Raw genomic sequence first — 13,223 nt, 5'->3', positions numbered from 1 at the left:
TATGTGCATGCATATGTGTATGTGTATAGATATGTGTGTAGATATGGATATGTGTATGTGTGCATGTATTTATATATGTGCATGCATATGTGTATGTATATGCATATGTGCATGTATATATACATCTGTATGCATATGTATATATGTATATGTATGTATGTGTGTATGCATATGCATGTGCATATGTATATGTACATGTAAATGTATGTTCTAATCTCAACCCACTTGTCTCTCCATGTAACGTGGGTGAGCAGGTGCGTGAGGCAAAGCCCTGCCTCTTTGGAGGAGCTGCCCTCACTGCTGTCTTCTAGGGTTTGGTCCAGTTCCTGGGGTGCATTCCGTGAGTCTGTTCTGTGGAAGTTTGTACTAGTCAGATTTCCCAGAGAAACAGACCAGTAGAATGTGTGTGCATGTGTGTGTGCACGTGTGTGCATGTGTGCGCATGTGTGTGCATGTATGTGTGCATGTGTGCATGTGCGTGCATGTGTGGGTGTGTGTGCATGTGTGTGTGCGTGTGTGTGCATGTGTGTATGTGTGCATGTGTGTGTGCATGCGTGTTTGTGTGTGCATGCGTGTGCATGTGGACAGTTAACTCTTGAACGATGCAGGGGTTGGGCGTTGACCCCCCACACCGTCAAAAATTTTAGTATAACTTTTGGCTCCCCCAAAACTTAACTACTGATAGCCTACTGTTGACCGGAAGTCTTACCAATAACATCAACAGTTGATTAACACATGTTTTGTATGTAACATGCATTATATACTGTATTCTTACAATAATGTGACCCAAAGAAAAGAAATGTTATTAAGAAAATCATAGGCCAGGCGCGGTGGCTCAAGCCTGTAATCCCAGCACTTTGGGAGGCCGAGGCGGGCGGATCACGAGGTCAGGAGATCGAGACCATCCTGGCTAACACGGTGAAACCCCGTCTCTACTAAAAATACAAAAAACTAGCCGGGCGCGGTGGCGGGCGCCTGTAGTCCCAGCTACTCGGGAGGCTGAGGCAGGAGAATGACGTAAACCCGGGAGGCGGAGCTTGCAGTGAGCTGAGATCCGGCCACTGCACTCCAGCCTGGGTGACAGAGCAAGACTCCGTCTCAAAAAAAAAAAAAAAAAAAAAAGAAAATCATAACGCATGATGGTGGCTCATGCCTGTAATCCCAGTGCTTTGGAAGGCCAGGGTGGGAGGATCGCTTGAGTCCAGGAGTCTGAGACCAGTCTGGGCAACATAGTGAGACCCCATCTCTACAAATTTTTTTTTTAAATTATCCAGGTGTGATGTTGTGTGCCTGTAGTCCCAGGTACTTGGGAGGCTGAGGTAGGAGGATCACTTAAGCCTAGGGGTTTGCAGCTACAGTGAGCTGTGATTACACCACTGCACTCCAGCCTGACTCTATCTCTTAAAAAAAAGAAAGAGAAAATATATTTATTATTCATTAAGTAGAAATGGATCATCATAAAGGTCTTCGTCTTGGTTGTCTTCATGTTGCATAGACTGAGGAGAAGAATGAAGAGGAGAGGTTGGTTTTGCTGTCTCAGGGGCGACAGAAACAAAAGAAAATTCATGTAAAAGTGGACCACGCAGTTCATACCCATATTGTTCAAGGATCAATTGTGTGTGTGTTTATATACAGATAGATAGATAGTTGAGAGATGGAAACTTGCTCTGTTGTACAAGCTGGAGTGCAGTGACTCAATCAAAGCTCACTATAGACTTTAACTCCTGGGCTCAAGCGAACCTTCCACCTCAGCCTCCGGAGTAGCTAGGATTATAGGCATTGACCATCATGGCCAGATGCACACACACACACACACACACACACAGAGTGAGAGGGAGAGATAGAGAGAATGACTTTAAGTCAGCTGGCAGGCTAGAGACCCAGGGAAGAGCTGATGCTGCAGTTGATGTCTGAAGGCTGTCTGCTGCTCCCTCTTGCTCAGGAAGCTCAGACTTTTTTCTCTTACTGCCTACAACCGATTGGAAAAGGCCCACCCACATACTGGAGGGCAATCTCAAAATCCATCTATTTAAATGTTAATCACATCCAAAAACACTTTCACAGAAACATCTACAATAATGTCCAAACACAGAGCTGTGTGCCATGGCCCAGCCAAGTTACACGCAACTTAATCACTACAGATGCATGAACCAAATCGAGATTTTAGATCTGCAAAATCAAAAGCCAGGCCTTGGGCTAGGCGCTGTGGTTCATGCCTGTAATGTCAGCACTTTGGGAGCTGAGGTGGGAAGATCACCTGAGGTCAGAAGTTCGAGACCAGCCTGGCCAACATAGTGTTGGCTGTCTCCACTAAAAATACAAAATTTAGCTGGGTGTGGTGGCACGTGCCTGGAATCCCAGCCACTCGGGAGACTGAGGCAGGAGAATCGCTTGAACCCGGGAGGTGTAGGTTGCAGTGAGCAGAGATCACGCCACTGAACTCCAGCCTGGGCAGCAAAGCAAGACTCTGTCTCAAAAGAAAAAAAAAAAGTCAGGCCTTGAAACATAGCAAGCATATCATGCCACTGTCCTCCAGGGGGAATGGACACCGAAAAGTCAGCTGGCCATGCTCTTTGATACGTTCATGGCATCTTTCAGTGGCGGGACAATCACTGAATCTTTGGTGGTCAGTGTTGGTGGGACACAGAAACCTTTTAGCTTCTGATTTCCCAGAGGTTTTTTTTTCTTTCTTTTTTCTTGAGACAGAGTCTTGCTCTGTCGCCCAGGCTGGAGTGCAGTGGCACGATCTTGGCTCACTGCAACCTCTGCCTCCGGTTCAAGTGACTGTCCTGCCCCAGCCTCCCGAGTAGCTGGGACTATAGGTGCGCACCACCATGCCTGGCTAATTTTTTTGTACCTTTAGTAGAGACGGGGTTTCGCCACGTTGGCCAGGCTGTTCTCAAACTCCTAACCTCAGGTAATCTGCCCACCTTGGCCTCCCAAAGTGCTGGGATTACAGGCATGAGCCACCGCACCTGGCTGATTTCCTAGAGTTTTATGTACATAGATACACAATCTCTGTATTCATTGACAGAGGAAAACATGGGCAGGGAGCCAGGGCCAAACAAGCTTGAGAAATCCTGGTTTAAGAAAAGTGAAATAGGTGTCTTTGATGGGACATTTAGAGGCTGTGAAATACAAATGTGTTGGTCGGGGCGCGATTTGGCTCACACCTGTAATCCCAGCACTTTGGGAGGCCGAGGAGGGCTGATCACTTGAGGTCAGGAATTTGAGACCAGCCTGGCCAACATGGTGAAAATAAAATACAAAAATACAAATAAAAATACAAATACAAATACAAAATAAAAATAAATAAATACAAAATAAAATACAAAATAAATACAAAATAAAAATAAATAAATACAAAATAAAAATACAAATAAAAATACAAAAATAAGCCTGGCATGGTGGCAGGCACCTATAGTCCCAGCTACTTGGGAGGTTGAGGCAGGAGAATCACTTGAACCCAGGAGGCGGAGGTTGCAGTGCACTCTAGCCTGAGTGACAGAGCAGGACTCCATCTCAAAACAAAACAAAACAAAACAAAACAAAAAAACAAAAAAGAAATATGAATGTGTTCTCTAATGTGAGTCTCCCAGAGGGGGAAAGTATCTCCAGAGCTCCCCAAATGTTGCCTTACCACAAACTCCTTCAGGCAGCTGCTTGGTGGACCAGGGCTCTGCAGATCACACCCGGAGGAGCACTAATCTCCAACCATCTTATCCCGTAGCGTGAGGAACTGAAATTGAACGAGATGAAGCCCTGGCCCAGGTGCATGTGACAGAGCCAAGGCTACAACTCACACTCCCTGACTCACAGCCCTGTGCTCGGTCCACATCACAGAGACTTGATTTAGGCCTCATCTAAATACAGGAGATGCTGAGTGAGGCCTTGCTGGAGGCCCATTAATCATGGGCCTTATATTGGAATCCAGGCCTCTTGAATTTCAGCTTGGAGGATAAAAAGGCCCACAACACTGGTACAGTCAGAAATACAGAACCACATTTAGGAGTTACATATTTTTAGCACCTTTGGATGCCTGCAAGAGTGGGGCCGGGGCCCCTGGGGCATGAATCACACTATTGCAGCATGCAGGATCCCATCTGAATAGAGCATGAGGCCATGCTCAGAGCATGCTCTGAGCACACAGCCAGCGGATGCTAGAGACTAGTTGAAGAGTTGGGCCACACCCCAGGCTTCCTGCTGCCATCAACAGGAAGGGCACAGAGGAGGTGACTTTCTCAGGGAGGCAACAGGTGCATGCCCCTGCAGAGGCTGACTCCAAGGCCTTTCCCAGGCTTCCCAAGGCAGAAGATTCAGACCAGGCTGTGCTTAATCTGAAAGCAGCCCCATGGTTCAGGTTTCGGCCAGAGCAAGCCAGGCACAGCTGTTGGCTATGGGCAGGGACTCCTAGCTTAGGAAGGTCTGTGGGTAGAGAATGGAGACAGATACCTTTGGAGAACAGTGGTTCTCAGACTTGAGCAGCCATCAGAATCACCAGGAGACGACCAAGCAAGGTGGTTCACACCTGTAATCCCAGCACTTTGGGAGGCAAAGGTGGGTGGATCACTTGAGGTCAGGAGTTCAAGACCAGCCTGGCCAACTTGGTGAAATCCCCTGTCTCTACTAAAAATATAAAAATTGGCTGGGCGCGGTGGCGCACACATGTAATCCCAGCTATTTGGAAGGCTGAAGCAGGAGAATCATGTGAACCTGGGAGGTGGAGGCTGCAGGGAGCAGAAGTCATGCCACTGCACTCCAGCCTGGGCAACAGGGCAAGACTCCATCTCAAAAAGAAAAAGAAAAAGAAAGAAAAAATCACCGGGAGGGCTTGTAAACACACACATTGCCAGGCCCCCACCCCAGGAGTGGCTGATTCGGCTGGTGTGGGGTGGACCTGACAGTTTGCATTGCTAAGTTCCCACCGGTACTTAGCTGCTGTTCTAGGGACCACACTTTCAGGACTGCTGCTCTAGGGCGCCCCCTAGAGGATGCCCTGAGCTCTGCTCTCACGCAGACCTGAGATGAAAGTTGCCTTCTAGTCTCATCTCACCGTTTTAATCCCAGTTTTAGAATCTAAGCAGGGAAGTTGAATTCCGCCTCTCACCCTGTAGCTATCTAGGAGACCAATACACAGAATTCCGAGAATGGAGGGAAATATTGCTTTTTAAACAACTTTATTGAGATATCATTCTCATACTATACATTTCACCCAAAGTGTATGATTCAATTTTTTGTACAGTCACAGATGTGTGCAACCATCACCTAGTTTTAGAACATTTTCATCATCACAGAGATAAATACCGTGCCCTTGAGCTGTTGCTCCCCATCCATCCTCGTCCCCACGCCAGCCCTAAGCAACCACGAATCTACTTTGTCTCTGAATTTGCCTGTTCTGACAAATTCTGGACAGTTCACAGCAATGGAATCATACATCATGTGGCCTTTTGTGTCTGGCTTCTTTCACTCAGCATCACGTTTCCAAGGTTCATCTACGTTGTAGCGTGGATCAGAATTTAATTCTGTATTATGGACTGGATAATAGTCCGTTGCATGGACAGACCACATTGTGTTTATCCATGCATCCATTAATGGGCTTTGATTTCTGTGAATAATTGGTTATTTGTCAAAATTCATAGACGTGAACACACACACACGCACACCCAGCAGCTGCCAAAGCTCTCCTTTGAAAACGAATCAGATCACCTCCTTCCTGAGCTCACAGACTTCTGTGATATGCCAGCTCCCATTTCTCACCACGTTCTCAGCACTTTGCTCCTCTAACTTGCTGCACATCCTTCCCCTGCAGAGCTTTTTAAAAAAAGTTGTATTTTGAGATATTTCACAAATGAATGTACTAAAACCCACTGACTTGTATACACTGAAAGTATACAACGTAGGTTGGGCACTGAGGCTCACACCTGTAATCCCAGCACTTTGGGAGGCTGAGGGGGGTGGATCACTTGAGGTCAGGAGTTTGACACCATCCTGGCCAACATGGTGAAACCCCGTTTCTACTAAAAATACAAAAATTAGCCAGGTGTGGTGTCGGCGCCTGTAATCCCAGCAACTCAGGAGGCTGAGGCACGAGAATCACCTGGGAGGTGGAGCTTGCAGTGAGCCAAGATCGCGCCACTGCACTCCAGCCTGGGCGACAGAGCTAGACTCCGTTTCAAAAAAAAAGGGCCAGGCGCGGTGGCTCATGCCTGTAATCTTAACACTTTGGGAGGCTGATATGGGCAGATCACCTGAGGTCAGGAGTTCAAGACCAGCCTGGCCAACATGGCGAAACCCCATCTCTACTAAGAAAATACAAAAATTAGCTGGGTGTGGTGGCACGTGCCTGTAATCTCAGCTGCTCAGGAGGCTGAGACAGGAGAATCGCTTGAACCCAGGAGGTGGAGGTTGTAGCGAGCTGAGATCCTGCCACTGTATTCCAGCCTGGGTGACACAGCAAGACTGTCTCAAAAAAATATATATATATTTTTAATAGAGTCAGAGGTCTCCCTGTGTTACCCAGGCTGGTCTCAAACTCCTGGGCCCAAGTGATCCACCTACCTAGATCTCCACAAGTGCTGGAATTACAGGTGCGAGCCATTGCACCCAGCTCCTCCCGTGGTTTGCAGACAGGGTTCCAGGGTCAGGGAGGAGACACAGCTGACACCTCTCGCAGGGCCAGCAACCTGAACCTGGGGGAGTCTTTCTGATGGCCTCAAGGGGTGAAATGCAGCAAACCTGAGTCTCTGACTTCCCAGGAGATGCTGGAAGAAGCCACGTGGCCTCTGCTCATTACACCTGTCACGTTTGCTCTGGGAGCCTTTGGCTGCCATGTAAGAAATCTAGATGAGGTCAAGTGAAGAGACCAGAGAGAGCAAGACCAAAGTGAACAAGGAGAAAAAGAGAAAGAGATTGGGGGGCGGGGAAGAGAAGGGGAAGTGAGAAGGCAGGGAGAGAGGGAGAGAGAAGAAAGGGAGAGGGAGATGCTGGAGGAGCTGTGTGTTCTCACTCACGCCTTCAAGAGCCACTACCTGTCCATGACCATGTGACCGTGCAGGAGCCTCAGTGGAGAGCCTCTGAGTCAAGCCCAGTCAACCCGCAGAGTCATCCGCAGTGATAAATATCGTTGGGAGCTGTGGCTTGGGGTTTGTTACTTCGCAATAAAGCACCTTCTCGTGGGCCTTCTCTCCTTTCCCGTGGCATTCTGGCTTCCAGGGGACCACCTCTCCACCCTACCTGTGTCCAAGTCCTTGTCTAAGGTTCTGCATTGAAGAGAACCCAAACCAAGGCAACGACTGACTGGCTGCGGGGGGTGTTGGGGAAGACAATTCAGTTGGGGTAAGGTAATTAACCTGAGCTCAGGATTCTTCACCTGGAAAATCGGGAGACTATCAACCTAACCTGAGATGCTTCTGAAGCGGATGCAAAAGAATCCAGGTGAGGAAGTCGGCACCTGGCAGTGGGTCCTGTTTGGGGCTCACTGGCTCAGAGGCAAATTCTAACCGTTACCTTACCAGGCGTTATGGCTGCGTAGGTACCCCTCCTGCACCCTCCCGATGCTGACCTGCCAAAGGGACAAGGAAAGGGTGCACAGCCGTGCCTGGGCTTGTCTGCTGGTGGCCTTGCAAAACCCCAGCAAGACAGGGAAGCGCCCGAAGGAAAACAGAGCTGGTTCTTATAGTATAGTGATTGCATTTTTTTCTGATAAAGATAGCACACCTTTTGTCATAAGCTGTTTCCCTTGGTTTCTGTGTTTCTTTTCTAATCAAATTACCCCAGTTGACACACATTTAAGCAAATAGTTTCATTTCAGGTCACGGGGACTTAGCGCTGCAATCAAGGATCTGAATGAAATTCCTGGCAAAATACAGTAATTAGAAACACAATGAAAGCAGAATTGAAATGTCCCAGCCTCCCCACAACACTAAAAGGAAGTCTGGTTAACTTCCAAATTATATTTAGGATCAACATGCAAGGGGTTCTTTTTCATACGGGCAGAGAAATTAGGACCAGAGATCATTACAATAACCACACAAGACTAGGAATGTAATTATAAAATAAACCATACCCTAGCAAGCAAATTATTTTAATGTGTTTCAAGAATTGAATACTCTGTATGGAATTAAAAACAGAGAAAAAAGCAACGTGCAGAAAATTAATTAAAAAGAGTTAAGACACAGAAACTTCGAATGTCATAAAATTACAAATACAAAAGCAACAAATTAAAAAACATACACGATTGCAGATTTCAGTAACATCAGTAGCCAGAACATACCCAATGAATCACTTAATCATCAAATATCTCGCTGATTTTGAAAGGGGGCTAGTGGTTGATGACTTAACCTCCATCAATCCAAAGGACAGGACTCTTTCCTCACATTACAAGCAATCTGTAAAGATGGCTTTAAGTAACTGAGAAAAGGTGGAGCGTCTTTTCTCAAAGGAAACAGACAAGGAAGGGGTTATCCGCTCTGCCCTCCCCCCCAACTACCGAAATATGTACATTCATTCAACTCTGGTAACTAAGGCAACCAAAGGACAATTTCTTTTCTTTTCTTTTTTTGAGACAGAGTCTTACTCTGTCACCCAGGCTGGAGTGCAGTGGTGCAATCTCGGCTCACTGCAACCTCTGCCTCCTGGATTCAAGTGATTCTCCTGCCTCAGCCTCCTGAAGAGCTGAGATTACAGGCGACCACGACTGTCTAATTTTTGTATTTTAGGACAGACGGGGTTTCACGATGTTGGTCAGGATGGTCTCGAACTCTTGGCCTCAGGTGATCCGCCCCCCTCGGCCTCCCAAAGTGCTGGGATTACAGGTGTGAGCCACCGCGCCCAGCCCCAAAGGACAATTTCTTGAGACCCCCACGCACCTTCAGAACCACACATTCTATTCATGTTAAAAACAACAAAAATTAACAACCTCTAAAGCTAAGGACAATGATTCTGTAAAGTGCAAGAATGGTTCATTGTTTCTGCTTTTGTGGATTTCATGTTAAGAATACTTTAAAAGAAAGGGTGGACGGGAGTAAACCAGGACCCCAGTCATATATTTGATCAAGAAATGACCCGTATGGCAAAGGTGAGACGTGGACCGGCCCTCAGGTGTCTCTCCAACTCTGTGCACACCACTGAGGTAGGAGCTCTGGAAGAAATGCAGACCCTCTCAAGGGAATTAAGGTTTCCTCTTGGCAAATCAGCTGGGGGCCTGAGACAGTCATACCCATGGGCTGCGTGCAACTTTGCATGCAGCTTCACGAAATTCTAGAGCTGCATCGCATCAGTGACGGAGAAGGGCAAGATCCAAGACAAAGCCACACGAGGCGAGGTCCTGGTGCTGACCACTGGCCATCTGTTGTCCAGCACAAATCAAGGGGCCGGAGGAAGGGGATGAGGTGGAAAACCCCCGTCAGGCATTCTATAAAACGGTTATTAGCAAATTGTATCAAAAAGTATCAAAACATTTCAAAAAACTCTAAAAATTGCCAGGCTTGGCAGATGCGCAGGACAGGGTCTCCAAGTGCCCGTGGCGCTGCCGTATATTCCAGGCATTTATCCTGGAGGCCAGGATGCCACCTTCCCCCCTCCCCTCCCCTCCCGGGCACTCAGAATCCACAGAGACACCAGGGGGTCCAAACCTTATCTGCAGCTGCCCCTCCAGGTTTGGGACAAGTGGACAGGGTTCCAACCACGAGCTCTGAGAGCCGCAAGGCCCATGAGATGCTGCTGCACCATGGAGGACCAGGGTGAGGGATGAAGGTCGGTGCTCTACAGCGGATGTTGGGGGGTATGGCAGGGGTCCCCTCACTTCCCACATTGCTGCAAGTCACTGAACGATCACTTGGCTTAGGGGTCGAGGTACACTGAACCACAGGTGAACACACCTGAGCTCACGAAGTAGGACCCTGGACCTCAGAGGATGGACCCCACTTCCCCTCAGCATTTGGGTGCCCATCTCAAAGCTGAATATCCCGTAGGTATAAATACACATGTGGTTCTGCTCAGAGCAAGGTCTGAAGTCCCACTTGATAGCCTCAATAAAATGGTAGAACAATGAAAATACCAATTGCGTGCTAAGTACAGTCAGTTGATAAAATAATCTCTGTGCATTTTAAACAGCAGGAAGTTTGCTATAAGCAACAAGGGTTCATCACCTTTCTACTCCCTCCCTTCTATTATTATAATACAGTTATGTCTTAAGCAAACAGCTTTCCAACTTGGGTGATGACCAAACTCCAAACTTACAACTAACACGAAGTTACAACTCTAATTCTTTAGAAATGAGAAAAGTTCAAACCTCAATAGAAGCCTGCCATGCTTATTTTGAAATATTGAAAAAAAAAAAAAGATCCAGGTGTCTTCAAAATTCCAGCAGAACAGCTTGAAACACTTGTCAGTTTAACATGATGACACATATGGCCGTTTCCATCTCAACATGGCAGCCTGCAAGCACCTGTGCCTTTGTCACTAGTTTAAAACCCCACTGTTGTGAGGTTCAAATGGCCACCGCATAGGTACAGCCTAAACTCTGCCCATTTGAGTTAAAAACCATTTTTTTCTTTTGAGACAGGGTCTCACTCTGTCACCCAGGTTAGAGTGCAGTGGTGTGACCATAGCTCACTGCAGCCTCAACCTCCCAGGCTCAGGTGATTCTCCCACCTCAGCCTCCCAAGTAGCTGGGACTACTGCGTGCCCCACCATCCCTGGCTAATCTTTTGTAGCTTTTTGTAGAGATGGGGTTTTGCCATGTTGCCCAGGCTGGTCTCTTTCATTTTCAGTTAGACTGCACAGAAGGGTGAATTTTCAACTTAATTGACAAGTAACAAAAACCTGGCCCAGGTACCGCCACTGGGCACTCTTGTGCCCATCCATTGACCCCAAACAAGCTCAAAACCTTTCTTGTCACAGTGTAGCCACCATCAAATATTAGAAATTGGCTCACAAGATGAAACTTGTTTATCCTCCCTTCAAAGGAGTGCTCCCAACCTTAGTAACATTAGATTTTAAGCCATGCAAATTACAAAACCACCTTAATAGTATCGGGAGAGACATCACAAAATATTAGGCGCAGGATGTCGTATGTAACTCACGAGGCACAAGAAAATCAGAACTGAGGCCAGAAGCTCACACATTTCCAGGGACAAGTCCCAGAAGCAAAACGTAAAAGAGCCGGCTTAGGCTAAAAACCAATGGCTCTCCTCTCCCCAAGGTCAAAGCTCTCCCACTCCCCAAATCACAGAGTCTATGTGCTCTCCCCAACCTGCCCCAAGATTCAGGCCAAACTGCCCGTTTGTTCATGACCCAGGCTGAGCTGGGGAAAACAGCCCACATACACCACACGCTAGCTTCTGAGGGGTCTGCAAGCAATAAAACCTTTCCCAGAATAGGAAGGGGGTAAGCTATCCCAAAGTTGGCAGAAGTTCTGCAAAACATGTTTTGTGGGGGTCTGGGACCAGGTATGAGAGAAAAGAGTTTTAGGCTCAAAGAAGTTTGGAAATGCTGGGTTGAGACTTCTCAGAGCCTTTCACACACCGGAATGCTGCAGAGCTCCAAGAACTTTCCAGCCTGTTGGTCTGTTTGTTTGCATGCCTTGCAGAACCTCTCAACAGTCTGTAAGCCTCTGGGGACTTCACATGCAAATAACTAGCTAGCTAAATATGCAGACCACCCTCCTCACCAACCACGGAGGGCAGGAACCAGTTCCTTGGCAGGAACTTGAAGCTTTCAGTCCCCAAAATGCTCTCCTCTCTCCTGGAAGGCTACAGAAACAGACCAGTGAGAACCACAGTAAACCCTGAAGGGAAGAGAAAGGAGGTGCAGCAAAGCAGCAGCAGAAATGAAAATAAAAGTTAACTAAGGTTTGTTTTCCTAGTCTAATATCAATCTTCACACACTGATCCTCACCCACTCGAGCAGCCGAGAGCCCTCTTAAAGGGCAAGCGACGTCGAGACCTGCTCTCGGAACTGTCTGCAGGAAGACTGGCGTTAGACTAGGGTTTGAGATGAAGCACATCGTGAAGTTTACTGATGTCTGCCGTCAGATCTTGGGTGAGGTACAGCTCATTCATGCCTTCCTTGGCTCATGCTTAAAGCCCATCACACTCCTATCCTCCCATAGTTCTGCGCATTTCTCATCCGCTCAAGCAGCTAGGAGCCCTCTTAAAGGGCAAGCGACGTCGAGACCTGCTCTCGGAACTGTTTGCAGGAGTCAGTGCAGGCCAGCTCCGCATCCTGAAGGGGATGCCATCCAGGTATGAACAGCTCAGAGGCTGAATGGCCCTATCACCCGGGAGGAGCCTGGAGGGTATTCCATCTAACCCTGTGGCTAAAGCCGGGGGGAGGGGGGATGAGGGAACACATGGATTTGTTCGAGAATTTTCCCAGCAGCACAAAACTCCTTAGAAGCAGAAAACTGGGGCAGGACCTGGCATGGGAGTCAGGGAGACCTCCACTGCCTTCTCAGGGATCCACACGTTGTCCTCTGAGCAGGAGCTTTCAACAGCTCCTCAAGATAGAGTCATAGAGAACAACGGCAAATTCCACAGCACTCGCTTTTTCTTTCCTGATAAATAAACAGATTTGGGAGCTCAGTACATCAGTAATATAAAAGACAGTGGGTTCAGAAAAGAAAAGGAAAAAAAATGCACAAATTACAGAAAAATATTCATAACGAGCTTCACACCTTTTTTCGTTTTTGGTTACCTGTAACGTTTTACAATTCAAGAAGGTGTCCAATGAGGAAAGATGGAATTATTCAGAAACAACGTTCACCGGATACGGAGATCAGCTCCCCAGTAGGAAGTCACCACGTCTCACCTGACAGTCCAGCGAGCTGCGTGGCCCCTGGTCACTGACTCATTCACCCTCGTGGGGGTCTCTGTGCAGTCATTTACAAAACAAACACATTCGACCTTGCCAGTCATTCCCAGATGTGGCTGAAGCCCAGAATTCCAAGAACCAGTTAAAATACAGTTTCTGGGCACCGCCTCATCCCCGTTCCTGGTGGTTTTGGATTCCATAATTCTGAGCGGGGCTCAGGAATCTGTATTCTTAAAAGCTCAGCCAGGTTTGGGGAGGCTTGGACTAGGTGATCTAAGAGATCCCTTTGAGGCCCCAAGCTTCACTACAGAAATTTCTGTGTAACCCCCATGCCAGCTACTCTCAGGGAGACGGTTAGCAAGGACCCATGAGGAGTTGTAACATGGGGCAAAGACCTGCAAAGATACAAG

At 47.6% G+C, this 13,223-nt stretch overlaps 1 protein-coding gene across 1 annotated transcript; it reads right to left on the bottom strand.

Annotated features, from left to right (window-relative positions):
- Nucleotides 1-5,160: 5,160 nt before the first annotated feature.
- Nucleotides 5,161-13,133, bottom strand: LOC105496810 (uncharacterized). Its single transcript, XM_071083697.1, has 2 exons — nucleotides 11,121-13,133; nucleotides 5,161-9,819 (listed from the first exon to the last, which is right to left on the bottom strand). Exons 1-2 carry the CDS (start codon nucleotides 11,425-11,427, stop codon nucleotides 9,470-9,472), a joined length of 657 nt encoding a protein of 218 aa, XP_070939798.1. The 5' UTR covers nucleotides 11,428-13,133; the 3' UTR covers nucleotides 5,161-9,469.
- Nucleotides 13,134-13,223: the final 90 nt, after the last annotated feature.

Source organism: Macaca nemestrina, chromosome 18 (genome assembly GCF_043159975.1).
Source record: "Macaca nemestrina isolate mMacNem1 chromosome 18, mMacNem.hap1, whole genome shotgun sequence".
NCBI lineage: Eukaryota > Metazoa > Chordata > Mammalia > Primates > Cercopithecidae > Macaca > Macaca nemestrina.
This window is presented reverse-complemented; position numbering and strand designations above follow the sequence as displayed.

Bases quoted from the DNA above. Each gene is read 5' to 3' on its own strand.
- LOC105496810 (XM_071083697.1), bottom strand. From the start codon at position 11,427: ATGTTTTGCAGAACTTCTGCCAACTTTGGGATAGCTTACCCCCTTCCT. The intron at 9,820-11,120 runs GAGCTTCTGGCC...TCGTTCAGTGAC, and splicing joins ACTTGTCCCTGGAAATGTGT to TTGCAGCAATGTGGGAAGTG.